Here is a 27,889-nt window from a genome sequence, read left to right on the forward strand (position 1 = left end):
TAGCCCTCTCAGTAAGAATAGTATCAATCCATTTGCGTAGGCGAAGACAGGATTGACGGGCCTCGATAGAGTTGTGCTGAAGAAGATAAGACCTACCTTCCCGCAATTGTTTCGCAAGCGATGTAAGCTCAGCATCCCTCTGCCTGCGCTTTCGAATGGTATAAGCTATGATACAGCCCCGCAAATAGGCCTTCGCAGCCTCCCAGAACACCGTATCGGAAACCTCTCCCCCCTCATTATTGGTCTTAAACATGGTCCACTCCTCGATGAGATAAGTATGAAAATCAGTGTCCAAGTATATAAAGGGGTTCTTCTTCTCATGACAGACCATCTTCCTTGAAGCCTCGATCTACTCCAACCTCGACTATACCACCGACTCCTCGTTCGAGGTCTCCAATACTGGACCTCAAGGATGTTCCGGTCTCGATTGCCTCGCCCAAGTCACCAGGTTCCTTTGTGCCTTTTTCCCTGCCGAAGCTTCTTCTTCGACACAGGCTGCCTCGACGTCCTCGAGTCCTTCTCGAAGCAAAGCATTGGCAGATCAGTTATCTTTCTCGTTTTTCCTGCGACAGATGGCAGTAGACTTGGATATTCAATTGGATACTGGCTCCAAATATTCTAAGGAGTATCTCAAAGTCATGCATCTTCCTTCACTGGAAAGGCTGTTACTGTTGGTGGTGAGGGAGTAATGTTCCTTTCAAGTGGTAATGCTTTTTTGTTGTGGCCTGCCAATTGTGCCAGTTACTTTTTTTCTCGCATCAGTGGCAGTTGGCTTCCCTCCCATTGCGGTGCTGAAACAGTACCAGGTGGGGAGAGAGCAAGTGACGTCGAGGTTTGCTTTAATTTCTTTGGCGCTGCGGGCTGAGTCATCCCTGTGCAGGAACCATCATCCATCGCTGGCTCTAGCCAGTCGCCGAGAAGTGTCTGTTGGGTCCTAGCGCCTATCTGAAAAAAAGTGAAATTTATCGCTCCAGAAAGGAAAAATACCATGCTGGCGAGACGCTACCAGAGAACTTCTTAGAAATGTGTTAGAGCTACAGAGCCGCAACTAGCAGAGTTGTTCAGGGGGTTTTGTGGGGTTTTTTTTTACTCAGAGAGAAGCTAACAAGTCGGTAAGCTTGTCTTCCCTGTTTTTGAGTGTTTATTTTTAACAGAAAAACAAAAACGTTCTAGCTAGAAAGAAAGAAAATCTCTATAAAGAAAATCGGGCAGAGCCATGACCTGTCAGGAGCAGTTGACAAAAATCTGACAGGCTGAGGGGAGGGGCTGTGAGTATAGGGATTCTTGAACATGCCCAGTCAGCTTTTAAAAAAGCTTACCTAACTAGGGGAGAGCTACGGCACATAGGTTCAGTCAGCGGACTTCACCTGCAAGTGTGCCTGCATATCCCCTATTTGTCTACAGTTTCCCCTTTGTGTTTGTCTATAGATATGTTGTCATTTAGTATGTTGTCTTCCTGTAGAGTTTTCTTATTTTCTCAGTGAAAAAATTGCTGAATTCTTTACTGGTTAGGGAGCATTCGGTGGCAGTCTCTTTTTGTAAGTTTCCGAATAATCCGTATACTACCTGGTATAGGGTTTTTGTAGAGTTTCCAACTTCAACAATCTTTTTTGAGATACACTCTCTTTTCTTTTCTTATCTTCTTAATATAGGCTCTGTTGATTTTGAACCAGGCTTTTCTAGTCTCTTCATCTTTGGCTGATTTCCTCCATTTTCTTTCGTGTTTTCTTTCTCAAGTTACATGATTTTGTCTAAGGGGTTGAATACATCTTTTCTTTTGTTAGGGTTGCATAATTTTAATGGTGCTACTTCCTCAAGACTGCAGTCCAGTGCTTCGTCCCAGAGTCTTACCAATTCTGCGAGGTCTGTGCTATTGGTTTTGATTTCTTTGAGATTCGTCTCCAGTCTGGTTTTGAATTGGGTACAGTCTATGAAGCTTCTTCCCATTTTTTGTTTCATTGCAGAGGCATTTGATTGGTTTTGTCTTTTTGGTTGTTTTATGCTGAAGTGTACTAAATAGTGGTGAGTCCATAGCAATTTCACTGTGGAGGGCTTACAGTCACCCATATCCTTCTCTTTGCTGAACAGTACATCTAAGGAATGTCCTTTAAAGTGGGGGTTTTCCCCTTACTGTTTGGTGTAGGCCCAGTCCTTCCAGTTGTTGAACTCTCTGTTGGGCTTTTTGACATGTTGGGTAGTCTACATGTAGATTAAAGTAGCTGCAAACCCAGAATGTGGAGAATTTTAGGTTGGCTCCTGTGATAAAGGTTCAAAATATTTTGCCATCCTTCTGTGTCTAGGTCAGGGGTAACATAGCACCATTATGCCCACTGTGTTTGTGTTCCCTATTCTCAGAAGTAAGCATTCTGCTCCTGCTAGCTGGGTGGTTTTCATTTGCTGGAAAGCTAGGTTAGGATTGTGTATTACTTCTACCCCTCCTCTTCTCTTCCCTGTTCTACTTTGGAGCATGATGTGGAAGGCTGGAGGGCACACCTCACTCATAATGACCCCAGTGTTATCTGTGAGCCAGGATTCTGTTATCATCAGGAAATCCAGAGTGTGTTCTTGTTTTAGGTCTGCTATCTGAAATCCCTTCTTGTTCATGGATCTTGTGTTTAGTAGGCCTCCTCTCCATGTTGTTATTTTTTGTTGTGGTTTCTGGTTGGTGCATTTTTGTTGTTTGGTCCTTCCTTTTGTATGTTTCTGTGTTGCCCGCCCACCCGCTCCTTGATAGCGTTGATCTCACTAAGCCCTCAAAACACATTCTTTTCTTGTTTGGATTGTCCTAGTGTCCCTCCTTCACTGCTAGGCTTGTGTATGGGCATTAGCAGGTTTGCAATGTGTGTATGGGCAGTATCAAAGATGGTTGTGTGTGCAGTGGCTGATGCTAGCATACAAGCAGAGATTAGGTTGCTAAGTGATGAAAGCTTGTGCATTTGGTTTTGACAAGGCCAGCCTATACAGTTCAGTGTATGGACAGAGACAAGGTTGCTATACAAGCATATATGCCATGATTAGGCTAGCATGCAAGTGTAAAAAGTGAATGGTTTAGCATACAAACAATATATACAGAGACTAGGAAAGAAGAGAAACATTTATATAGTGATAAGGCTAATATGACATAGGTGTACATATGTACTCTGACCTGTGAGGACTGGAATGGAGCAATATATGCTGGCAAGAAGAGTAATTGGTATAGGTGGGCAGAGTTGGGGGTTTGGGGTCCCCCCCCCCTTTAGTGTGATGAAGGCAGTGTAATTTGAGGGATGGAGATGCCTAGTTTAGGATTACAGAGCCTTGGTTGGGTGACAGATGTAGTGTATTGAGGTGATTGGTGTGTGGTTGAATATAAGAGGAAGGTGATGAAATAGAAGAAGGTTTGCACTAAGAGATGTACAAGAAGTGATTGGAAGACCTGAATATGTATACTCTAGGAGAGGAGGGATAGGGGTGATATGATACAGATGTTTAAATTCTTGAAAGGTATTAATATACAATCAAATTATTTCCAGAGAAGGAAAAATGGTAAAACTAGAGGGCATGAATTGAGTTTGCAAGAATAATGTTAAGAAATTATTTTTCATGGAGAGGTTGGTTGATGCCCGCAATGCCTTCCAAGAGAGGTGGTAGAGATGAAAATGGTGACAGAATTCAAAAAAGCTTGGGTTGAACAGTGATTACATAATGAATGGTATAACTTGAAGAACTAGGGCTGTGAGATAGATGACAGGAGCCTATGGGAGACTTTTACAGGTTCTGAGACCTATTTCTGCATTTTGCTGGAGTTGCTGAAGTCACGGGCTTGTACAAACTGGTTTCAGTTCAGATGCTGAGATGCTATGTGTGGCATGTGAGTGTGTAGATTTCTTGCTGTGAAGTTTCTCAAGGACACCAACCAGTGTTGGAAAGACAATGAGCTATTTGACAGTGCTGAAAGAAAATGCAAGTCAGCAAGACACATCCGGGAACCTAAGAACTGATAAAGTGATGTCAGGCTAATGCGCTGAGGCACTGATACTGATGTACCCATGTGAAGAATGGAAACTTTAAGAAGAAGAAAGTTCCAGAAGCTATGCCTGTACAGGGCCCCCCAGGGAAGAATGGAGGCATGGACTAGGAGAGGATTAGATAGGCAGTTGGTCTGATCCAATAGGGAAATACACATTCACAGCCAGGGGAATGGTCTAAGACACAGATACTTTCTGTATAAAACCCACATGCTCTGGCAGAGTTTCTTTAGACAAGCTGCCCCATACTTACAGAAATATGCTGGCACTGTTTGTTTGATGTTTTTTCTCTCCATTGTATATGTCCAAACTGATTTATTTCTAATTTGACAAATGCTGATATAATACTTATTACAAGAATAAAAAGTTATTTGCTTTGGAATATACAATGTAATCTTGTGGGCTTTATTTTTATTTTGGGGGGTTTTTTCCTTCACGACGGATCCCCAGTGAGGTAAAATAAGCAGCCTTTTACTTCAGCTGGTACAGGAAGCATTAATAAACTGAGTTTCCTATACATTAAGCTAGACCTTTAAGATTCTAGGAATCACATTAGATTCAAATTTATCCATGAAAGAACACACCAGTTAGTTCGGAAGTGCTTCTATACTCTCTGGAAGTTATGCTGGTGCAGTCTTTGCTTCTTAGTTCTCTTGATTATTGTAACATCATTTATTATGCTAGCCTAAAAAGTAATCTATGTAGATTGCGATTGATTCAGAATACAGCTGTCAGGTTAATTTTTAACTTGAAAAAAATCGGATCATACAATTTCTTTTTATAGGAAATTGCACTGGTTTGTGATATAGGCCAGGGTTATATTCAAGTTTGGATTACTATGTTACAAGGGGTACATAGACTAAAGCATGAGGAACAACTGCACACTGACAAAGCCGCTTGGACAACTATGCGCAGGACGTCAGCGTGCCAGAATAAAACTTAATTTCAAAGCGCTCTGAGGGGGGCATTGGGGAGGAACTCCCCACTTTACTTAGAAGTATTGCTGCTACCATTGGGGGATACCTCCCCATTACAAAGGAAAGTGTAATTTTTCCCTCTTTTTCAAGGAAAAATTAGTTTCCTCTCTAAGTGGGGGGGAGTTCCCCCCACCCCCAATGGCAGCGGCAACACTTCTAAGTAAAGTGAGGGGGTTCCCCCCACCATCTCCCTTGGAGCGCTTTAAAGTTAAGCTTTAATCTGGCGCACTGATGTCCTGCACACATTTGGCCAAAAGCCGCTTTGTCGGCGTGTGATTGTTCCACGTGCTTTTGACTAGTCATCGTTACAAGGTGCTGTTTGGTCTTACAGAAAATTACTTGAAGGATCATTTTGAATTGGTAATACCAAAATGGTTCTAATGCTTTCTATCTTATTTCATGTTCCCTTCTGTATATTCTAAAGCCTTTATTGAAAGGTGCTGATTTGGATCCCTCAGTTCCTTCTCATTACCGCCCAATTGCGAATATACCTTTGATGACAAAAATGATGGAATCAATTATTTCTAGTCAACTTTAATTATTTGGAGAAATTTTCTATTCTACTGCCATTTCAACATGGGTTTAAACCAAATTTTAGCACAGAAACTCTTTTATTGTCATTAATTGGAAAGATCCAAAATTTACAGATGCAAAATAAATGTACGGTGTTGTTACAATTCAATCTGTCAGCTGCGTTCAATGTAGTTCTTCATGATATCTTGATTCATATGTTATCCGATATAGGTTTAAATTATGTGGTTTTAGATTGGTTTAGCAAATTTCTTTCGCTGCGTTCCTATAAAGTAAATCTAGAGGGTGAGGTTTCATCTTCATGGACACCCAACTATGGGGTGCCACAAGGTTCCCCCCTGTCACCAATCTTGTTTAACATCTACATGACCTCATTGAAAAACTTTTATCTCTCATCTGCAGAGACTATATTTACTTATGCGGATAACATTTTCATTCTATTAGAAATCAGTCCCGATCTTAGTGATTTGTTCTTGGGCATAGACTGTTGCATCTCCAAACTACAGATGTGAGCAATGTCCGTTGAAACAAAACTAAATGTTTCAAGAATCAAACTGCTTTGGATCGGGCCTAGATTAGAAAATCTTCCTGCCAATGTTATATTGAAAACAGGTATCTCATTACATCTAGATTTTTCCTCCAGAATCTTGGGAATTATTCTGGACTCTTCACTTACATTTCACGATCAGATAAATTCTCTGGCAAAGAAGTGTTTCTTTAGCCTACGTATGCTGAGGAAAGTTAGATCACTACTTCATCAAGAACATTATTTAGTACTGGTACTGTCAGTCCACTGTGCTTGCTCAGTTGGATTATTGCAATTTTATTTATTTGGGCATAAAACAGGGTAGTCTAGATCACAGTTCTTCAACCGCCGGTCCGCAGACCGGTGCCGGTCCGCAGAAAATTCCTGCCGGTCCGCACAGGACCGGCGAGATCAACTTATTCAATTTCCTGCCGGTCCACGCAGGACCGGCAAGATCGAGGAGCTGTCATTCGTGCAGGGCCGGAGACATAATAGGGAGCCTCACACTGTGCTTTATCCCCTCCCAGCGGCTCTCCTTACAAACGCAGCGATTCAAAAAGGAAGCCTTGGAGCTTTTGCTGAGTCGGGCCGCCTCTGATGATGCAACTTCCGCTTTCCTCAGAGGCGGTGTGACCCAACAAAGGACCTGAGGCTGCCTTACTGAATCGCAGCGCTGGCAAGGAGAGTTGCTGGGAGGGGAGAAAGCTGCTGGGCATGGTGAAAATAAAAAAGGGGACAGTTGTTACTGGACCTGGAGAGGGAGAAGGTGAGATGCTGCTGGGAGGGGGGAGGGAAAGGAGTCTGGGAAGCTGCTGGGTAAGGGGAAAAAGGGACAGCTGCTACTGGACCTGGATAGGGAGAAGGAGAGATGCTGCTGGGAGGGGAGGAGGGAAAGGAGTCTGGGAAGCTGCTGGGCAAGGGGAAAAAGGGACAGCTGCTACTGGACCTGGATAGGGAGAAGGAGAGATGCTGCTGGGAGGGGAGGAGGGATAGGAAAGGGAAGAGAGTTACTGCTGGACAGGGGGAGGAGGGAAGGGAGAAGAAAAAAGGAAGGAAACAGCTTGCACGGAGATTAGAGGAGGGGAAGGGGAGAACATAAGAACATAAGAATTGCCGCTGCTGGGTCAGACCAGCGGTCCATCGCGCCAAGCAGTCCGCTCACGCAGTGGCACCCCAGGTCAAAGACCTGTGCCCTAACCGAGACCAGCCCTACCTGCGTTCGTTTTGGTTCAGCAGGAACTTGTCCAACCTTGTCTTGAATCCCTGGAGGGTGTTTTCCCTTATAACAGATTCCAGAAAAGCATTCTAGTTCTCTACCACTCTCTGGGTGAAGAACTTCTTTACATTTGTACGGAATCTATCCCCTTTTAACTTCAGAGAGTGCCCTCTCGTTCTCTCTACCTTGGAGAGGGTGAACAACCTGTCTTTAACTATTAAGTCTATTCCCTTCATTATCTTGAATGTTTCGCTCATGTCTCCTCTGTCTCCTCTTTTCAAGGGAGAATAGGCCCAAGTTCCCTAATCTCTCGCTGTACGGCAACTCCTCCAACCCCTTAACCATTTTAGTCACTCTTCTCTGGACCCTTTCGAGTAGTACCGTGTCCTTCTTCATGTACGGCAACCAGTGCTGGATACAGTATTCCAGGTGAGGGCGTACCATGGCCCGGTACAGCGGCATGATAACCTTCTCCAATCTGTTCGTGATCCCCTTCTTAATCATTCCTAGCATTCTGTTCACCCTTTTTGCCGCCGCCGCACATTGCGCAGACGGCTTCATTGACTTGTCAACCAGTATTCCTAGGTCTCTTTCCTGGGGGGTCTCTCCAAGTACTGCCCTGGACATCTTGCATTCGTGTATGGGATTTTTGATACCGACATGCATTACCTTACACTTACAACGTTGAACCTCATTTGCCATGTCGCTTCCCATTTCTTGAGTGTGGTTATGTTGCGTTGCAGATCTTCACAATTCCCCTGCGTCTTCCCTACTCTGAATAACTTCATATCGTCTGCAAATTTAATCACCTCGCTCGTTGTACCCTTTTCCAGATCATTTATGAATATGTTGAAGAGCACGGGTCCAAGCACCGAGCCCTGCGGCACCCCACTGGTGACACTCTTCCAGTCCAAGTATTGTCCATTTACCCCCACTCTCTGTTTCCTATCCGCTAGCCAGATTTAATCCACATGAGTATTTCACCCTCTATTCCATGGCTCTCAGTTTTTCAAAGTAGTCGTTCATGCGGAACCTTGTCGAATGCCTTCTGAAAATCCAGCTATACGATGTCGACCGGGTCACCCTTGTCTATCTGCCTGTTTACCCTCTCAAAGAAGTGCAGCAAGTTCGTCAAACAAGATTTGCTTTGCTGAAGCTGTGCTGACTGGTCCTCATCAGATTGTGTCCGTCAAGGTGATCAATGATGCGGTGCTTTATCAGCGCCTCTAGCATCTTTCCCGGTACCGAGGTCAGACTCACCGGTCTGTAGTTTCCCGGATCTCCCCTCGAACCTTTTTTGAAGATTGGTGTAACATTCACCACCTTCCAGTCTTCCGGAATCCTTCCCGATTTGATCAACAGATTGGCTATTAGTTGAAGCAGTTCAGCTATAGTCCCTTTCAGTTCCTTAATGACACTCAGATAGATGCTATCCGGTCCCGGGGATTTGTCGCTCTTAAGCCTATCAATCTACCTGCATACTTCTTCTAGACTGACCGTCAACCTTGTCAGTTTCCTGTCTTCGCCTCCAGCATATAGCCTATTGGTTCCGGTATGTTGTGTATATCGTCTTTGGCAAATACAGACACAAAAAATGTGTTCAGTTTATCGGCAATGGCTTTGTCCTCCTTTAGCACTCCCTTTATTCCATGATCATCCATGATCATCCAAGTTATGGGAATTGGAAAAAGTAACAATGCTTGAGACAGGAATGAGATGGGAAGGGGGGTCAGCAGAGAAATTGAGAGGGACAAAGATGCTAGACCTGGTGTAGGAGAGATAAAAATGAAGAGGGCAGTGAAGCTGGAGTGAATCGTGTAAAAAGGAGAGAGGGGCATAGGCTGGATGGAAAGGGGAGAGGGGCATAGAAAGAAGACAAATACCATATGGAAGGGGGAGAGGTCAGACAGTAGATGGAAGGGGCAGATGCTGGATTGAAGAGACAGAGAGGGCAGACGCTGGAAGGAAGAGAGTGAAAAGAAGATGAAAGCAGAAACCAGAGACAACAAAAGGTAGAAACAAATAATTTTATTTCTATTTTGTGATTAGAATATATCAGATTTGAAATATATATCCTGCTAGAGACATAACTGGGGACTGCAGTATTCTGTTAGCATGATATTTCTATGAACTTGGCTTGTTCAGTTTTCTTGATAGTATTTATTTATTTATTTATTTTATTTATTTATTTAGATTTATATCCCGTCCTCCCAGTAGCTCAGAACGGTCTACAAGTAAACATACACAGTGGAAGTAATTAGACAAATAAGATGTACAATAGGTTTAGATGCTTGGACATACAAGACTGTGCAGTATTTATCAGAGTACAAACAATTTTTCAGAGTACAGACAATTTATCAGAGTACAGACTAAGAGAGGACTATACTGAAATTTAGGGAGAAGTTAAACAGGGGAGAGAAGAGAGAGGTGGGGTTTAAGGGGGGGTGTAGACTGAGGGAGACCTTTAGTTGAAGAGGAGGGTCTTTACCATTTTACGGAATGTCAATAAAGAGTTCTGTTGCCTGAGTTGGGGGGGGGAGTTGATTCCAGAGATGTGGGATGAAGTGGCTGTAGGATCGTTTGCGGGCAGTTTCTGAGAGGAGGGACCTTCCAGGGGGAATGCATAGGCGTATTTCCGATTTTGAGCGGAGGGTGCGAGTGGGGGTGTAGATGGGAAGCTTGGATTTTATGTAGAGGGGATATATGTGAAGGGGATATATGTGAAGGGGAGGGGAGACAGGGGTTTTGTTGGTCCGTGCTCTGTATATTTGTATTTATAAAATCACAATTGTTCAGAATATTGTTTTTTTTTATACTTTAATAAAATACGTTCAATATAAAATCATAATTGTGGATTGTGCAGATGGGATCAGATGGTTTGCGGGGACCGAGCTCGCAGAGATGGGGAGTAAATGGGGTTTTTTAATTTTAGTCCTAGTAGTTTGCCGGTCCACAAAATAATTCAATTTCTGCCGGTCACTTTAGGATACAGTTTAAGTGCATATGTGTCATTTTTAAGTTCCTTTATGGAATATTTGACCCTTCGATTCCTTTATATTGGAATACTACCAGATCTTGTTATTCAATGATTATAACAACATATAAATTATCATTTCCCTCTTTTAGAGGACTCAAATCTGCTGGGAAGCTTAGTAAATCTATGGCATTTAAACTGGTAGAAATTTGGAATAGACTTCCTGACTGCCAGATTGATAGGTCAGCTACAACAATTTCAGAAAGATTTAAAACCTTGGCTGTTCACACAATATCTTAAAGGCTTACCTACTGACGTGTCACGGTAATGGTATATTTTATTTTTTCAGTTTTTATTAAATTTTATACCTTAATCTTAATTATTAGTGTTTTTTCTGGAAATGATGTATTAATAGTATTTTCTTTTTAGGCTTACACTCCATGTTCACTCTGATCTTAATCATTTGTGAACCGAGTCGAGCTCCTTTGGGAGATGACCCGGTATATAAACTGAAGATTAGATTAGAATGTCGATACAAAAAATTTTTTGATAGACTATTTTTGTATCAGGCTGCGATCAGAGATAAGGAATTTAGTCGGCAATAGCCAACGCTATATCGTACAAACATTTCAGGAAACTTTTTAAAACCTATTTATTTGATAAATTTCTGTAATACATAACCATGACATATTAATTTGCTTTTTGTAGTTCCTGAGATTGTCTCAGATTCTTAAAGTTGTGAACCACATTGAACTATATTAGGTTATGCAGTATATAAATGATAATGTAATGTTAGGATGAGCTGGGGAGGACTTCGAAGGGAACTCCCAGAATTTGGAATATGAAGATAGTGCTAGGCAGACTTTTACATTCTGTATTCTTGATGAGATGGTTCTGATAGGATTGAGTGAGCTTTGACAGCAATTCCAGTAGTTGGAACCTAAGGACAATACTAGGAAGATTTCTACGGTCTATGACCCAGTAATATCAAAGAAAAATGATGATTCAATTTAATCATCAATTTATAATGAGTGTAACTATTGGGCTTTACCTGCTGTCATTTACTAGGTTTTTTTACTATGTTATTAGACTACAAGAGGAAGTATTTTTTCATTCCATAATGGCAAAGTCTCTTGGCAGAAACTGCACGGCCGCGTGGTGAGGAGCGGAGGCAGCGGAGGCAGGAGAGAGCAGCCGGTGGGAGAAGCCGGAGGAGTTTTGTTTCTTTTTCCTTTTTTCTTAACAGGGTCAGCGGTGGCAGAGAGGAGCGGGTAGCGGCGAGAGGAAGCTCCGCCCACCCCCTCCACGTCATCAGCGTCATCGCCCCGACTCCCCCTTAACAGGAAGGGAGCCAACGGCGCGCGGCTGTTCAGCGCTCACCTTAGCGAGAGCGCCTTTGCGAAGGGCCTTGAGAAGGGTCGAGCAAAGACAGCCAAGGACTCCAGAACACCAGGTAAGGAAGAAGCGAGCACGCATGTAGGGAGAGCGCACGCACAAGAAGAAAACACACAATAAGACACACACAAGACAGGAAAGGATAAAGAAGCAGCAGGCTTCGGGGACAAGAAAGAGGCCCAAGGGAGGATAACAGACCCACCAAGACAAAAAGCGGCAGAAGAAGTAGACAGGAAAGAGCCAAGCACAAGAGAGAGCACAGCGCCCGCACACATAAAGACATAAGACAAGGGAGAGGACATCTAGTGGACTCCGAAGAAAGAGAAATGGAAGCAGCAGGAACCCGGAGGAGCTTCCCAGTGTACTGCACAGAGTGTCATATGTATGACTACCTTCCCTCGGGAAGGCAGGCATACATATGCAGTCGGTGTCAGGAATTGGAAAGCCTGAAGAAGGAAATTGGTCGACTGCGGTGCAGGGTTCAAGAGCTGGAGGGACTCCACATCTCAGAAGCACCTTTCAAGACAACTGAAGACCCCGCAGGAGAAAGCCACATCGAGGAGCAAGTAAGGGAGCTCGAAAGATTCATCGAGGAGGCCTACAGGCAGGTAGAAGAGCAGGATCATCAGCAGCGCTGGAGCGAGGAAGCTACGGCTACACAAGATGGAGGACATGGGCCAACAGATGGAAGACAGGGGCCAACGGACGCCGAGGATGAAGGATCACATGGAAGAGTCGTGCAAGCAGAGAGGACGAAGACTGGCGGGTACCCCGAAAGAGAAGGACTGAACCACACCGAGGATACAGACTTGAGACCAGTGAGGAAGCTGAAGAAGGGGAAATCTGCAGTCGTCGTGGGAGACTCAATCATGAGAGAAGTGGACAATCACGTAGCAGGAGGGAGAGAGGATCGGCTAGTGACCTGTCTCCCTGGAGCAAGAACGAAGGACATCACCGACAGAATCGAGAGGATCCTGGACGGCGCAGAAACAGAAGAGACAGCAGTGATAATCCACGTGGGAACAAATGATGTCAACAGGAGAAATTACAGCAGGACTACGCTAATTGAACAGTTCAAGATCCTAGGAAGGAAACTGAAGCTGAGGACACAGAAGATAGCATTCTCAGAGATTCTGCCAGTACCGAGGGCAGACGTGAAGAGGCAGACCGAGCTACAAGCAATAAACGCATGGTTGAGGAGATGGTGCGAAGAAGAAGGATTCCTTTTTGTAAGGAACTGGACAACTTTTTGGGGGAAGAACAAGCTCTTCAGGAGGGACGGACTACACCTGAGCAAGGCAGGAACGAGACTGCTAGCAAACAACGTCAAGAGAGGAATTGAGCAGGCTTTAAACTGAGAAGAAGGGGAAAGCCGATAGTTGACCTGACGTCGACGGTTCGGACAAGAGTATCCAAAGAAGATACTGAGCGGGAAAAATGCTGGGAACAGGCAAGAGACGAACAACAGAAGCTGTTGACCAACAAAAAGGACAAACAGATAAAATTAGAGGAACAGGAGAGATCAGGAAATCAGGTTGCAAACGAAAAAGATACACCAAAAAATGAGGAAGAAAGGAACAGAAAAGATACACCAAAAAATGAGGAAGAAGGGAACAGAAATGAGGGACTGGCAGCCCAAATAGGGGATGGTATGAGGAGCAAAACACATGTAAAACCAGCAGAGAAAAGAAAAGACCAGGACTTAAATTGCTTGTACGCTAATGCAAGGAGCCTAAAGTCCAAAATGGGAGAATTAGAAGCCATAGCCATAAAAGAAAACCTAGACATCATTGGAATCACGGAAACATGGTAGAACGAGGATAACCAATGGGACGTAGTGCTGCCAGGGTACAAACTCTATAGAAGAGACAGGACCAACAAGAAGGATGGAGGAATAGCACTATACATAAAAGACACCATTCCCTCGTCCGGAGTGGATATATAACCAAAGGCGGAAGGACTGGAGTCATTATGGGTCAAATTACCAGGAAAAGGTGGCCTTGACATAAGATTGGGTCTATACTATCGTCCACCTGGACAAACGGAAGCAAACGACAAAGATCTGGCAGCAGAATTGAGGCGGGAAGGCAACAACAGGAATGTGACAGTAATGGGAGATTTTAACTACCCCGGGATAAACTGGAATATTGGAAACCCAAACTGTGCGAGGGAAACAGAATTCTTAGAGGCTGTGAGGGACTGCTTTATGGATCAGCTTGTCAAGGAACCAACAAGAGGATATGCCACTCTTGACCTAATCCTCAACGGAATAGGGGGACCTGCAAAAGAAGTGGAAGTAGTAGGGCCACTAGGAAACAGTGATCACAACATGATCCAGTACAAATTAGGAGTAAGTACAACAAAAGGGAAAAGAACCACAGTGACAACGTTCAACTTCAAGAAAGGGAACTATGATGCTATGAGAGCAATGGTAAGAAAAAAGAAACAGCTCAAGGAAAACAGAAACTGTAGAGCAAGCCTGGTCTCTATTCAAGGGCACAGTGCAAGAAGCACAACATATGTACATCCCCAGATTTAGAAAAGGGTGCAAAAAAAAACCGAACAAAAGACCCCGCATGGATAAACAATGAGGTGAAGAAAGCGATAGGAGACAAGAAAAAATCATTCCGGAAATGGAAAAAGGACCAAACTGGGGAAAACTGGAATGAACACAGGAAATGCCAAAGAGAATGTCATCAAGTGGTTAGGAGAGCGAAAAGAGAATACGAAGAGAGACTGGCCAGGGAGGCAAAAAACTTCATATCATTCTTCAGATATGTTAAGGGGAAGAAACCGGCGAGGGAGGAAGTAGGACCGTTGGATGATGGAGATAAAAAGGGAGTGATAAAGGAGCAAAAAGAGGTAGCTGACAGGTTAAACAAATTCTTCTCGTCAGTCTTCACAAGCGAGGACACATCCAGTGTACCGGAACCCGACGTGATCTTCCATGGTGATCAAGAAGAAAAACTGTCAGCAATAGAGGTGAGCCATGAGGATGTCCTCCAACAGATAGATTGAAAAGCGACAAATCACCAGGCCCGGACGGAATCCACCCTAGAGTACTAAAAGAACTAAGAAATGAGATAGCAGGAATACTCCAACAAGTTTGCAACCTATCCTTGAAAACTGGAGAGATTCCGGAGGACTGGAAGATAGCAAATGTTACACCTATCTTTAAAAAGGGGTCAAGAGGAGACCCGGGAAACTATAGGCCGGTAAGTTTGACATCGGTTCCAGGCAAGATGGTAGAAGCACTGATAAAGGACAGCATCTGTGAGCACATGGAAAAAAATGGGCTGATGAAAGCGAGCCAACATGGCTTCTGCAAGGGAAGATCGTGCCAAACAAACTTACTGCACTTCTTTGAGGGGGTAAACAGCCAGTTGGACAAATGGGAACCTGTAGACATCATTTACCTTGACTTCCAAAAGGCCTTTGACAAGGTACCCCATGAGCGGCTACTTAGGAAGCTGTTGAACCACGGGGTGGAAGGGGACGTACACAGATGGGTCAAACACTGGTTGGCAGGCAGGAGACAGAGGGTTGGAGTGAAGGGTCACTACTCGGGCTGGAGGAAAGTCACGAGCGGAGTTCCGCAGGGGTCTGTACTTGGACCGCTGCTGTTCAATGTATTTATTAATGACCTGGAAACGGGGACGAAATGTGAAGTTATAAAATTTGCGGATGACACTAAACTCTGTAGAAGGGTTAGAACTACGGAAGAGTGTGAGGACCTACAAAGGGACCTAAGCAAACTGGAGGAGTGGGCGAATAAATGGCAGATGAAATTCAATGTAGGGAAATGCAAGGTCATGCATATAGGGAGAAAGAACCCGATGTTCAGCTACCAAATGGGGGGATTAGTATTAGAGGGAAGTAACCTTGAAAGAGATTTGGGTGTACTGGTGGATACAACAATGAAGTCAACGGCGGAATGCGCAGCAGCCGCGAAGAAGGCAAACAGAATCTTGGGTATTATTAAAAATGGTATTACGACCAGAACAAAAGAAGTCATCCTGCCGTTGTATCGGGCAATGGTGCGCCCGCACCTGGAGTACTGTGTTCAGTATTGGTCACCGTACCTTAAGAAGGATATGGCAATACTTGAGAGGGTCCAGAGGAGAGCGACACGAATGATTAAGGGCATGGAAAACCTTTCATACACTGAAAGATTGGAGAAACTGGAGCTCTTCTCCCTGGAAAAGCGGAGACTCAGAGGAGACATGATAGAGACCTACAAGATCATGAAGGGCATAGAGAAAGTAGAGAGAGATAGATTCTTCAAATTTTCAAAACATATAAGAACAAGAGGGCATTCGGAAAAATTGGAAAGGGATAGATTCAAAACAAATGCTAGGAAGTTTTTCTTTACTCAGCGGGTGGTGGACACCTGGAATGCGCTTCCAGAGGATGTAATAGGGCAGAGTACGGTACTGGGGTTTAAGAAAGGATTGGACAATTTCTTGTTGGAAAAGGGGATAGAGGGGTATAGATAGAGGATTACTACACAGGTCCTGGACCTGTTGGGCCGCCGCGTGAGCGGACTGCTGGGCACGATGGACCTCAGGTCTGACCCAGCAGAGACATTGCTTATGTTCTTATGCTTATGAAAGCATTGCAATAAGGCAGAAGAGTTTTGATAGGTCACTACTGAATAAGCCATTCACATTTTGGCATTGTAAAGCTTAAATTGCTTGAAATGACACTGTGGACCTTTACACCACCAACTATTAGCTTTTCACATTAGCATATAAATCTGATGGACTGAAATTCTAATTAGTACAAAGTTCTTATAGAAGCCTCTATTTCATCTACAACAAAGCTCTAACCTCAAACCGCTGGGAGCTGACTTTTTTCCCCTTCTTCATCCAAGTAATGCGTGGTTTAGGGTCACCTGTTGCTTGGCAAACAAAAGAGGCCACTCCTCCTGAAATTCCAATTTGATCATCTGGTTTCTTAATGAAACTTGGCTCACCTGAAAGATATGAGGCAAATCCCAGCATTGCAATTTTCAATGTATATGGGGCATGCATTTAACTCATGACTAATCCTATAATATAAACTAATTGCTTAAAAAAAGAAAGATTAGGTTCTTACCTTGGTAATCTTCTCTCTTATAGATGTGTCTAGTGGTCCTGGACGCTAGGGTCTTTTATCTGAACTAGCAAGTTGCTTGCAAAAAACTGTCAATCATGTTTTCACTCCACCTCTTTCCTAGGGAGCTGTTCCTGCCCCCTCAGTTTACACAAAAGCAATCAAGTAGCACTGTAATAAGACATAGCAGAAAGGAGGAAATCAGAGAAGAAACCCAGACACTATAATTTTGTTTTGCTCTGTTACATAGGAAATAATATTATAATATCCAAACTTGAGCAACTAGCAATTATGTATAGAGCTCAGAGCTACTCACATGACCTACTGACAAGCAGAGATTTAAACCAGACTGTATGGTCTTGATGATTTACCTATGCCTATACCTATCTTTCTTTTCTTTTCTCTCAGCAGAACTGAAACAAAAAAAATTTCAAATCCATTTTGATCCTTAGGCAGAAGGCAGGCAAAGCAGGACTTCAGGCCCACTAGACATCTACAAGAAAGAAGATTACTAAGGTAAGAACCTAATCTTTCTTTCTAGTGTCTAGTGGTCCTGAACACTAGGGACGTACCAAAGCAGTCCCCAGAGTTTAGGGTGGGCCCGCTGCAGCTGCCTTTAAAACAGAGTCCCTGAAAGTGGCATCTTTCCTGGCTACTTCATCAACATCAACATCATGAATAAGATAAGTGATTTTTACTACTGATTTGTCATCATTGTATTAACAACTGACTGCATAGCAGATAACCAATAGCAGTTTGAAAATTTGATAAAAATCACTATCTGGGCCTCGGAAGAAAAGTGTAATGATGGTCCCAATTCTGTTTCCCTAACGGCTCATACTTGTAGGAAACACTCCGACACTGAACACTTTTCACAATATTTATTAATAATTTATTAGAGTTCAATACAAGATATGCTATATAATTGATTGATTTATATTAACTTGAGCATCACTAATAATAAAACCCTAAGGGCGCATGCGCACTCCTACCTGTGTGATTCGTAGCTCCATGGCCAGCAGAGAAATTGTAAAGCATTCGGTGCATGCGCGTTTGGCGGCCAGCAGAGAAATTGTAAATAAGAGAAAATTTGGTGCATGCCCACGTTTGGCGCACACACGTTCGATTTCCAACAAGTGGCGGTTTACTTTATACAAGTTATACTCTATGCCAGTGCTTCGGAGGAAATGCCCGAGGCCTCCGGAGTGCATTGGGGCGGCAGCGACAGAGGCGGCGTGGGCCGATGGGTGGCGGAGGAAGAAAACCAGCAGAACTAGTGGCAGGAGCAGGAACTCTGAGGGGAGTGGGACCAGGGAATTGCCGCGAGACGACGGGTGGCGGAAGAAGAGGAGCAGCAGCAGTGGCGGCACTGGCGGCAGCAGTAGAAACTCTGAGGGGAGTGGGTCCGGACAATTGCAGAGAGGCACCAACGGGGCTGGCCCTACAGTGCCGGGAAACAAACAAAAAAAACCCCTAAGAGAGCCTGCCACTTCTTCGGGGCCATTAAATGTTCATCGTTGCTGCTTCAGTCTCCAAAGCTCCAGCCTATAAACTGTGCATAACTTTAGGTATGGCTTATAGAATAGCGCTAGGCAAGTTGTGGTTTTTTTTTGTAACAATTTTTCCAGTGCCATATAGAGAACCTGGCACTATTTTAGTAGTTATTGTGTTTAGTATAGTGCTCCCAGACACATATAATATTTGGTCCTTGCTTTTTTAAACTCACAGTCTAATAAAGACAGATAAGTGTCAGAAGAGAGAGAGAGGTAGTCTCTGAATTAATAGTGGAGACACCTGCAAGGAATGAGGCCTCTTGAGAAGCTCAGAGCTGGACAGTAGGCAGAGTCTAATTGAAGACGAGGTCTGCTGTACCCAATTGGTGAAATAGCATGAAAATTTTTATCCAAGAGACAATCTATATAACAGAGCAAAGAAAGAGATGAGAAGGGTCCTACATACGACATGTCACCAGCAGTTAAGGAGTCTCTACATTCTCTAAAAGCAAAAATTAAAATTATTGCAAACAATAAATGCCAAGAATCAAAATTTCAAGTAACTCACTGTAACCATACCTATCTGATGCCAGCTGATGAAGAGCTACATTGTATGATCTAAAATACAATCCCCAAATACTTATTCCCCCCATTTACAAAACCGCAAAAGTGATTTTTAGCGTTGGCTGGCATGCTGAATGCTCTGCGCTGCTTCTAACGCTTATAGAGTTCCTGGCTGCAATAGGGACATGTGAGAAAAGGGGGCTGGAGGCTGAAAGGGAAAAGATGGGAGAAGGGGTTGGAGGAGCTAAAAAGGGGTTTGGAGCTGGGGCTGAAAAAAGGGGTCATGTGAGGGAAGGAGGCTTTAAAGGGGGGTCCTTGGGAAAAGAGACCTGATGTAGGAGGCTGTTAAAAGAAGACAGTTCAAAGAAGAGAGCTGGAGCTCGGGACTGCAAAAGGTGAGTTGTGAGAGAAGGGGTCTGGATTGGGGGGCTGCAAAGGAAGACAGGTGTGATAAGGAGACGGGCTAGAATTGAGGGTTGGAAGAGCAGGTATGAGAAGGGGGTTAGGGTTGGGGGCTATAAAAAAGGAATTTGTGAGAGAAGGGAACTAGGGATGAAAATAGGGGGAGGTGGGAGAAGGGGACATGTGAGAGAAAAGGACTGGGACTAAAGCTAGGGGCTAAAAAGGGGCTGAAGACAGGAGCTGGAAGAATAAGTGAAGGTTGATAGGGAAAGGGGGAATGGAGAGGGAGTTCTGTGGAGGTGAAGGACAGAGAAAGGGGACAGATTTTTAAGTTGGTGAAAAAAGGTGGAAATAGGGAAGATAAAAGGGGAAATGGGAGCCTGAATATGGGGTAAGACATAAGAAGAATAGCCATTAATGGGTGCTAGAATATATATATAATCTTTGATCTCCTTAATATTTATTACTACATCCACCATACAGAACTCGGTAAAGACATGAAGGATATACCATATAGCCACTCTAGCAGGCTGAAGCACACAGGAGTGCAGGTGGTTTTCTCATCAATCCTCCCAGTTAGAGGCAAGGGAAGAGCCAGAGATGAACGTATCCTGAGGACGAACGAGTGGCTACAGGGATGGTACCGGGATATGAACTTCGGATTCCTAAACCATGGGGAAGCGCTACAAGGACTTCAGGGACCAGACGGACTCCATCTGACCAGCAGGGGAAAGCACGTCTTTGGACACCGACTAGCCCGCCTGCTTCGTAGGGCTTTAAACTAGGTAAGTCGGGGGAGGATACCCACTCAGATACAAGTGCAGTAAGGAACGATCCTGACGAGGTGAGTCGAAACTCTGATTCTAAGTCCAAAGTAAGTGCCTCCATTGCAAACAATTTTCTAGGAGTCACACTACCCCAGGTGAGAAACTCCCCACAGGGACTTAGCAATCACGGGGTATGGAGGGCTATGTATATTAATGCACACAGTTTAGGCAATAAGATTCTAGAATTAGAGACCGAAATAATGAATGCCGACCTTGACGTGGTGGCAATATCCGAAACTTGGTTCACAGACTCTCATGGGTGGGATATGACTATACCGGGATACAACTTATTTCGTCAGGGCAGAGAGGGAAAGTCAGGGGAAGGGGTGGCACTATACATTAAAGAAGACATCAAAACTACCAGAATCACAGATGTCAAGTACACCGGGGAATCCCTCTGGGTGAACCTGGCCAGAGGCAGGGAAAAATGCCTGTATCTTGGTGTAGTATATAGACTTCCAAGACAACTGGAAGACAAAGACTCCAAATTAATTGAAGACATAGAGAATATCACTCTATGGGGAGACGCTGTTCTGCTAGGGGCCTTCAACATGCCTGACGCAGATTGGAACTCATACGCAGCAACAACCAGCGGCAGCATGAGACTGTTAACATCCATAAAGGGAGCATGACTCAAACAAATGGTATTGGAACCCACTAGGGCCCAGGCGATCCTGGACCTGGTACTCACCAACGGGGATAGCGTCTCGAAGGTCTCGGTAGGAGATACGCTAGCCTCTAGCGACCACAACATAGTGTGGTTCTACCTCAGGAAAGGTTTCCCTAGATCAAACATGAAAACAAAAGCACTCAACTTCCGAGGCACTGACTTCAAACGCATGGGAGATTTCGTCCACCGGACACTGTAGAACCAAGCTACGACCGATGATGTGGAAGCTTTGTGGTCATCCCTGAAATCTACCATACATGAAGCGACAAGCCTCTACACTAAATCAGTACACAAACAGCGGAGAAACAACAAACCCCAATGGTACTCCGCAGAAATCTCGCACCTCGTCAAGGAGAAGAAAAAAGCATTTATTTCCTACAAACAAACGGAGACTAGGGAAGCTAAACTAGAACATAGGGCGAGGTCTGCAGCGGTCAAAACGGCAGTCAGGGAGGCCAAACTTCGAGTGGAAGCGACTCTGGCAAAGAACATGAAGAAAGGGGACAAATCCATCTTCAGGTATATTAGTGATAGGAAAAAGAACACAGACGGGATAGTACGCCTTAGAAAACCAGATGGGAACTGCGCAGAATCAGATTGCGATAAAGCAGAACTACTGAATGAATACTTCTGCTCGATCTTCACCTGCGAGGCACCGGGGCACGGTCCGCAGTTGCAGGCAAGGCCCAGCGTGGAAGACCCGTTTCAGAATTTCGAGTTCACACCGGGCAACGTCTACTACGAACTGGCAAGACTCAAGGTGAACAAAGCAATGGGACCGGACAATCTATACCCCAGGGTGCTCAGTGAGCTGCGTGATATCCTGGCAGAACCGCTATCAGGACTCTTCAATCTCTCCCTAAGTTCAGGAAGAGTCCCCATAGACTGGAAAACAGCTAACGTCATTCCACTGCACAAAAAGGGTTGCAGGGCAGAGGCTGCAAACTACAGACCTGTGAGTCTCACATCAATAGTATGCAAACTCATGGAAACACTAATCAAATGTAAATTAGACGCAATCTTGGATGAGGAGAATCTACGGGATTCCAATCAACATGGATTCACCAAGGGTAGGTCCTGCCAATCCAATCTCATCAGCTTCCTTGACTGGGTAACAAAACAGCTAGACTTGGGAGAATCCGTGGACGTCGTATACTTAGACTTCAGCAAAGCTTTCGATAGTGTCCCGCATCGCAGGCTGTTGAGAAAGATGAAATCAATGGGGCTGGGAGAAACACTAACTACATGGGTCAATGACTGGCTGAGTGGCAGACTTCAGAGGGTGGTAGTTAACGGTACCCTCTCTAAAACATCGGAGGTGACCAGTGGAGTACCGCAGGGCTGTCTTGGGCCCGCTGCTTTTCAACATATTCATAGGGGACCTAACTCAGGGGCTTCAAGGTAAGATAACGTTATTCGCTGACGACGCCAAACTATGCAATATAGTGAGAGACGGCAATTCACCAATTTATTTTTTTTATTTTTTTTTTTTTTTTAAATATTCGTATGTATTGTACTGTTACCTAACAAATGTAAATTTTAATGTGTACATCGCTTTGAAGTTTGATTAAGCGATTCATCAAGATACCTAATAAACTTGAAACTTGAAACCCGATAGTATGACACAGGACCTACATTTGTTGGAGCTTTGGTCCTCGACCTGGCAGCTGGGCTTCAACGCTAAGAAATGCAAGATCATGCACCTCGGCAGCAGAAATCCGTGCAGAACTTACACCTTGAATGGTGAGACCTTAGCTAGAACTTCAACAGAACGAGACTTGGGAGTGATCATCAGCGCAGACATGAAAACTGCTGATCATGTGGAGAAGGCTTCATCTAAGGCAAGACAGTTGTTAGGTTGCATCTGCAGGAGTTTCGTCAGCTGGAAGCCTGAAGTCATAATGCCATTATACAGAATAGTGGTGAGACCTCATTTGGAATACTGTGTACAATTCTGGAGGCCACACTACCGAAAAGATGTGCTGAGAGTAGAGTCGGTGCAACAGATGGCCACCAGGATGGTCTCGGGGCTCAAGGATCTATCGCATGAGGAAAGGCTGAAAAATTTGCGGCTGTACTCACTCGAGGAACGTAGGGAGAGAGGAGACATGATCGAGACGTTTAAGTATATCACCGGCCGTATCGAGATGGAAGAAGAGATTCTCTTTCTCAAAGGACCCTCAGCCACAAGAGGGCATCCTCTCAAACTCAGGGGCGGGAAATTTCATGGCGACACCAGGAAATATTTCTTCACCGAGAGAGTAGTTGATCCTTGGAATGAGCTCCCGGTGCAGGTGATCAAGGCAAACAGCGTGCAAGAATTTAAGAGCAAATGGGATGCCCATGTGGGATCCCTTAGAGGGTTAAGCCAAGGGAACCTGTCACCAGGAGTGGGATCCCTAGGATAGTAGACTTGGGGGTGGGTCAATAGAGTGGGCAGACCTGATGGGCTATGGCCCTTATCTGCCGTCATCTTCTATGTTTCTCAGGCAAGACAGTCCTAGTCTCTGCCCAAGATGCAGCAACCGCTCTAGTGGAGTGCACTTTCAATGCGATCTGTGGCTGTTTACCACAGTCCACATATGCGGAGGAAATAGCCATTTTAAATCAATCAAGGCCCTAGATGCCAGCCTCAGTTTCTTGGCATGACTGGTCAGAACAAAAGGATGATCTGAAAGATGAAACTCATTGGTAACTTTGAGATACCAAAGAAGCACTCACTTGACATCCAGCAAATGTAACGCTTTAACCTTTTTCTTGGACCTCGTAGGGTGGAACATGGGCAAACAGACTTCCCGAATGACTGACTGACATGGAAGAATGAGACTACTTTCAGTAAAAAGAATGAAATCATGCATAAGGAGAACCCTACTTCCATAATCCTAAGGAATGGCTCCCTGCAGAAAAGAGCCTGTAACTCAGAAACCCATCTCGCCAATGTAATCGCCACCATTACCACTACCTGTAAGCACAGTTACTTACCATAACAGTTGTTATCCAGGGACAGCAGGCAGATATTCCCACACATGGGTGACGTCACCGACGGAGCCCCGCAGTGGACAGCCTCGAAAGCAAACTTGCTTGAAGATCTCGAACTTTCGAGCACTGCACCGCGCCTGCGCGCATGCCTTCCCGCCCGAACTAGGGGGCGCATCTCCTGAGAGGATCCTCAGTTCAGATACCTAGCCAAGAAGCCAACCAGGGGAGGTGGGAGGGTTGTGGGAATATCTGCCTGCTGTCCCTGGATAACAACTGTTACGGTAAGTAACTGTGCTTTATCCCAGGACAAGCAGGCAGCATATTCCCACACATGGGTGACCTCCAAGCTAAATAGAAGGGATGGAGGGAAGTTGGCATATTACGAAAAAAGATTTTGCAAAACAGATTGGCCAAAATGGCCATCCCTCCTGGATAAGGTATCCAGACAATAATGAGAGGTGAAAGTATGAACCGAGGACCAAGTGGCAGCCTTGCAGATTTCCTCAATAGGAGTCGATCGGAGGAAAGCTACAGACGCCGCCATAGCTCTAACTTTGTGGCCCGTCACTCGACCTTGCAAGGAAAGACCAGCCTGAGCATAGCAGAATGAAATGCAAGCAGCCATCCAGTTGGAGATTGTGCGTTTTGATATAGGACGTCCCAACCTGTTCGGATCAAAAGATATGAAAAGTTGAGGAGATGTTCTGTGAAGTTGAGTGCGTTGAAGGTAGAAGGCCAAAGCACGTTTACAGTCCAATGTATGAAGAGCCGCCTCTCCTGGATGAGAATGAGGCTTTGGAAAAAATACAGGCAAAACAATAGACTGATTGATATGAAATTCTGAAACAACTTTAGGTAAGAATTTAGGATGAGTACGTAGAACAACCTTGTCATGGTGAAAAACTGTGAAAGGTGGATCAGCCACTAACGCTTGTAACTCACTGACACGTCGAGCAGAAGTGAGGGCGATCAGGAAAACAGTTTTCCAAGTGAGATACTTGAGATGAGCTTTGTCAAGTGGTTCAAAAGGAGATTTCATAAGTTGAGCTAAAACAACATTGAGATCCCAAATCACAGGAGGTGGTTTAATAGGAGGATGGAGATTGAGAAGTCCTTTCATAAAACGAGAAATCATAGGATGTGCAGAAAGAGGTTTTCCATCCAAAGGCTGATGGAAAGCAGCTATAGCACTAAGGTGGACTCGGATAGATGTAGTCTGAAGTCCAGATTGTGATAAATGAAGTAAATAGTCCAGAATTGATGTCAAGGAAGCAGATCTGGGAAGTAAATTACGTGTAGAACACCAAGCAGAGAATCTTGTCCACTTTTGACCATAACATTGTCTAGTTGATGGTTTTCTGGAAGCAAGTAAAATATCTTGAACAGACGGAGAAAATTGAGAAAAGTCTGTTATATAGAAAGGTACCAAGCTGTCAAATGTAGAGACTGTAGATTGGGATGAAGCAAAGATCCTTGATTCTGCGTGAGAAGAGAAGGAAATATTGGTAGAAGAAGAGGCTCCCTGGTGCTGAGTTGAAGTAGAAGGGAGAACCAAGGTTGCCTGGGCCACCGAGGAGCTATCAGAATCATGGTGGCCCGGTCTGATTTCAGCTTGACTAGAGTCTTGAGAATCAGAGGAAACGGAGGAAAAGCATAAAGGAATTGATTCCTCCAGTCCAGTAGAAACGCATCCGCTTCGAGACGCTGAGGAGTATGGATGCGAGAGCAAAATTGAGGCAGTTTGAAGTTGAGAGGTGACGCAAACAGATCTATCTGTGGAGTCCCCCATCGAGCAAAAATTTGGCGAAGAGTAGGAGAATTGATTGTCCATTCGTGAGGTTGTAGAAGACGACTCAATTTGTCCGCTAAACAATTTTGTTGACCCTGAATATAAACCGCTCTGAGGAAGATGTTGTGAAGAATCGCCCATTGCCACAATTTCAGAGCCTCTTGACAGAGGGAGTGAGATCCCGTCCCTCCCTGTTTGTTGACATAATACATGGCTACTTGGTTGTCGGTACGTACTAGAATCACCATGTCGTGAAGTAGATGCTGAAAAGCTTTGAGAGCATAGAATATCGCTCTGAGTTCCAACAGATTTATAGGACACCGCCGGTCCGCTTGGGTCCAAAGCCCTTGAGTGCAAAGACCGTCCACATGAGCTCCCCATGCATACATTGACGAGTCGGTTGTGAGGACCTTTTGATGAGGAAGAGGATAAAACAGTAAACCTCTTGAAAGATTCAAAGAGAGCATCCACCAGCGGAGAGACTTCTTTAATGAAGGCGTGATGGAAATTAGTCGAGTTGGTGGATCCACTGATTGTTGCCATTGAGATGCCAGTGTCCATTGAGGAATGCGAAGGTGAAGTCTGGCAAAGGGCACCACATGAACTGTAGAAGCCACGTGACCAAGCAGAACCATCATTTTCCTTGCTGGAAGAGAGGAAAGTTGGCAGAATTGGTGAGACAGTTGAAGGAGTGCATCCTGACGTGGTTGTGGAAGATATGCTCTCAGATTGATAGTGTCCAGAGTAGCTCCTATGAACTGGAGGGACTGAGAAGGAGTCAGCTGAGATTTGGGAAAATTGATGTGAAATCCCAAACTTTGCAGAAAAAGAATAGTCTGTTGGGTCGCTGCAATAACCCCTGAAAAAGAGGGAGCCTTGATGAGCCAGTCGTCTAGGTATGGAAATACTTGAAGACCTTGGTTGCGAAGAGCTGCAGCTACAACCACTAGGCATTTGGTGAAAACTCTGGGAGAAGAAGCCAGTCCGAAGGGGAGAACTCTGTACTGAAGATGAAGATTTCCTACCTGGAATCTGAGATACTTGCGAAAGTCTGGATGAATAGGGATATGAGTATAGGCCTCTTTGAGATCTAGAGAGCACATCCAATCCCCTTGATCCATCAAGGAATATAGAGTCGGCAGAGTGAGCATTCGAAATTTCTCTTTGACTAGATATTTGTTGAGAGCTCTGAGATCCAAAATCGGTCGCAAATCCCCCGTCTTTTTGGGAACTAGAAAATAACGGGAATAAAATCCCAAGTTCCTTTGTGGAAGAGGAACTTCCTCCACTGCTCGCAGGAGAAGAAGAGCTCGAGCTTCTTGAAGAAGAAGGGGAAAATGCGACTGATTTGAAAGACACTCTCTTGGATGGCGATCTGGAGGTGCCTGAAGGAGTCGAAGAGAGTATCCCTCTCGTATGATGGTAAGTACCCAGAGGTCTGAAGTAATGAGCTCCCATTGGTGATAAAAAGTGGACAGGCGACCTCCTATGGGGAGGTGAGAATTTGGAAACAGAGAAATTTGAATGCTCAGGTCGAGATTGTCAAAAAGACTGAGCAGGTTTGGTGGCAGCAGGAGTCTGAGATTTTTGTTGCCTTTGTTGTGGAGGAGGCCGACGAGCAGGAGGTCTAGAAAAAGCAGGAGTTGTTTTCTGCGGATAGCGACGTGGAGTTTGTTTGAAACCTCTAGTTGGTACAGGTTTAGGTTTTGGACGAATGAGGGAAGCAAAAGAGCGCTCATGTTCTGAAAGACGCTTTGTAGCTGCCTCAATAGAGTCATCGAATAATTCATTTCCTTGACAAGGAAGATTAGCCAATCTATCCTGAAGGTTTGGATCCATGTCCACTATCCGTAACCATGCTAATCTACGCATGGCTACTGCAAATGCCGACACTCTAGACGAGAGTTCAAAGGCATCATAGGAAGCTTGTAGCATGAAAAGTCTCAACTGAGAAAGAGTCTTAAGGATATTTTTAAATTCTGATAGGCGATTGGTAGAGATGTCCGGGTAAAATGAAGATAAAATCTTTAAAAAATGGTTGAAGTAGGACGTAAATATGTAATTATAATTAAGAACTCTATTTGCCATCATAGAATTCTGGTATAAACGACGTCCAAACTTATCCATGGTACGGCCTTCCCTACCAGGAGGAACCGAAGCATAGATTTTGGAGGGATGTGCTTTCTTCAATGATGATTCTACAACTAGAGATTGATGAGAAAGTTGAGACTTTTCATATCCTTTACATGGGACCGTTCTATAACGAGATTCTAATTTGGATGGGATAGCAGTGATAGAATAAGGAGTTTCCATATTGCGAGTGAAGGTCTGCTGTAGAACAGAAGTCATAGGTAATCTGAGTGACTCTTTTGGAGGATGGGGAAGCTCCATATCCGCTAAGTACTCAGGAGTATATTTTGAGTCTGAATGAAGGTCTATCTTGAG

General features: G+C 44.4%; 1 protein-coding gene across 1 annotated transcript in view; it reads right to left on the reverse strand.

The window, feature by feature from the left end:
* Nucleotides 1-27,889, reverse strand: part of PTPRF (protein tyrosine phosphatase receptor type F) — a 953,410-nt gene that overhangs the window by 777,051 nt on the left and 148,470 nt on the right. Inside the window, exon 5 of the mRNA XM_033915537.1 lies at nt 16,456-16,601. Coding sequence (XP_033771428.1) covers nt 16,456-16,601 — 146 coding nt within the window. The remainder of the gene's footprint in view (nt 1-16,455; nt 16,602-27,889) is intronic.

Source organism: Geotrypetes seraphini, chromosome 12 (assembly GCF_902459505.1).
Source record: "Geotrypetes seraphini chromosome 12, aGeoSer1.1, whole genome shotgun sequence".
Lineage (NCBI taxonomy): Eukaryota > Metazoa > Chordata > Amphibia > Gymnophiona > Dermophiidae > Geotrypetes > Geotrypetes seraphini.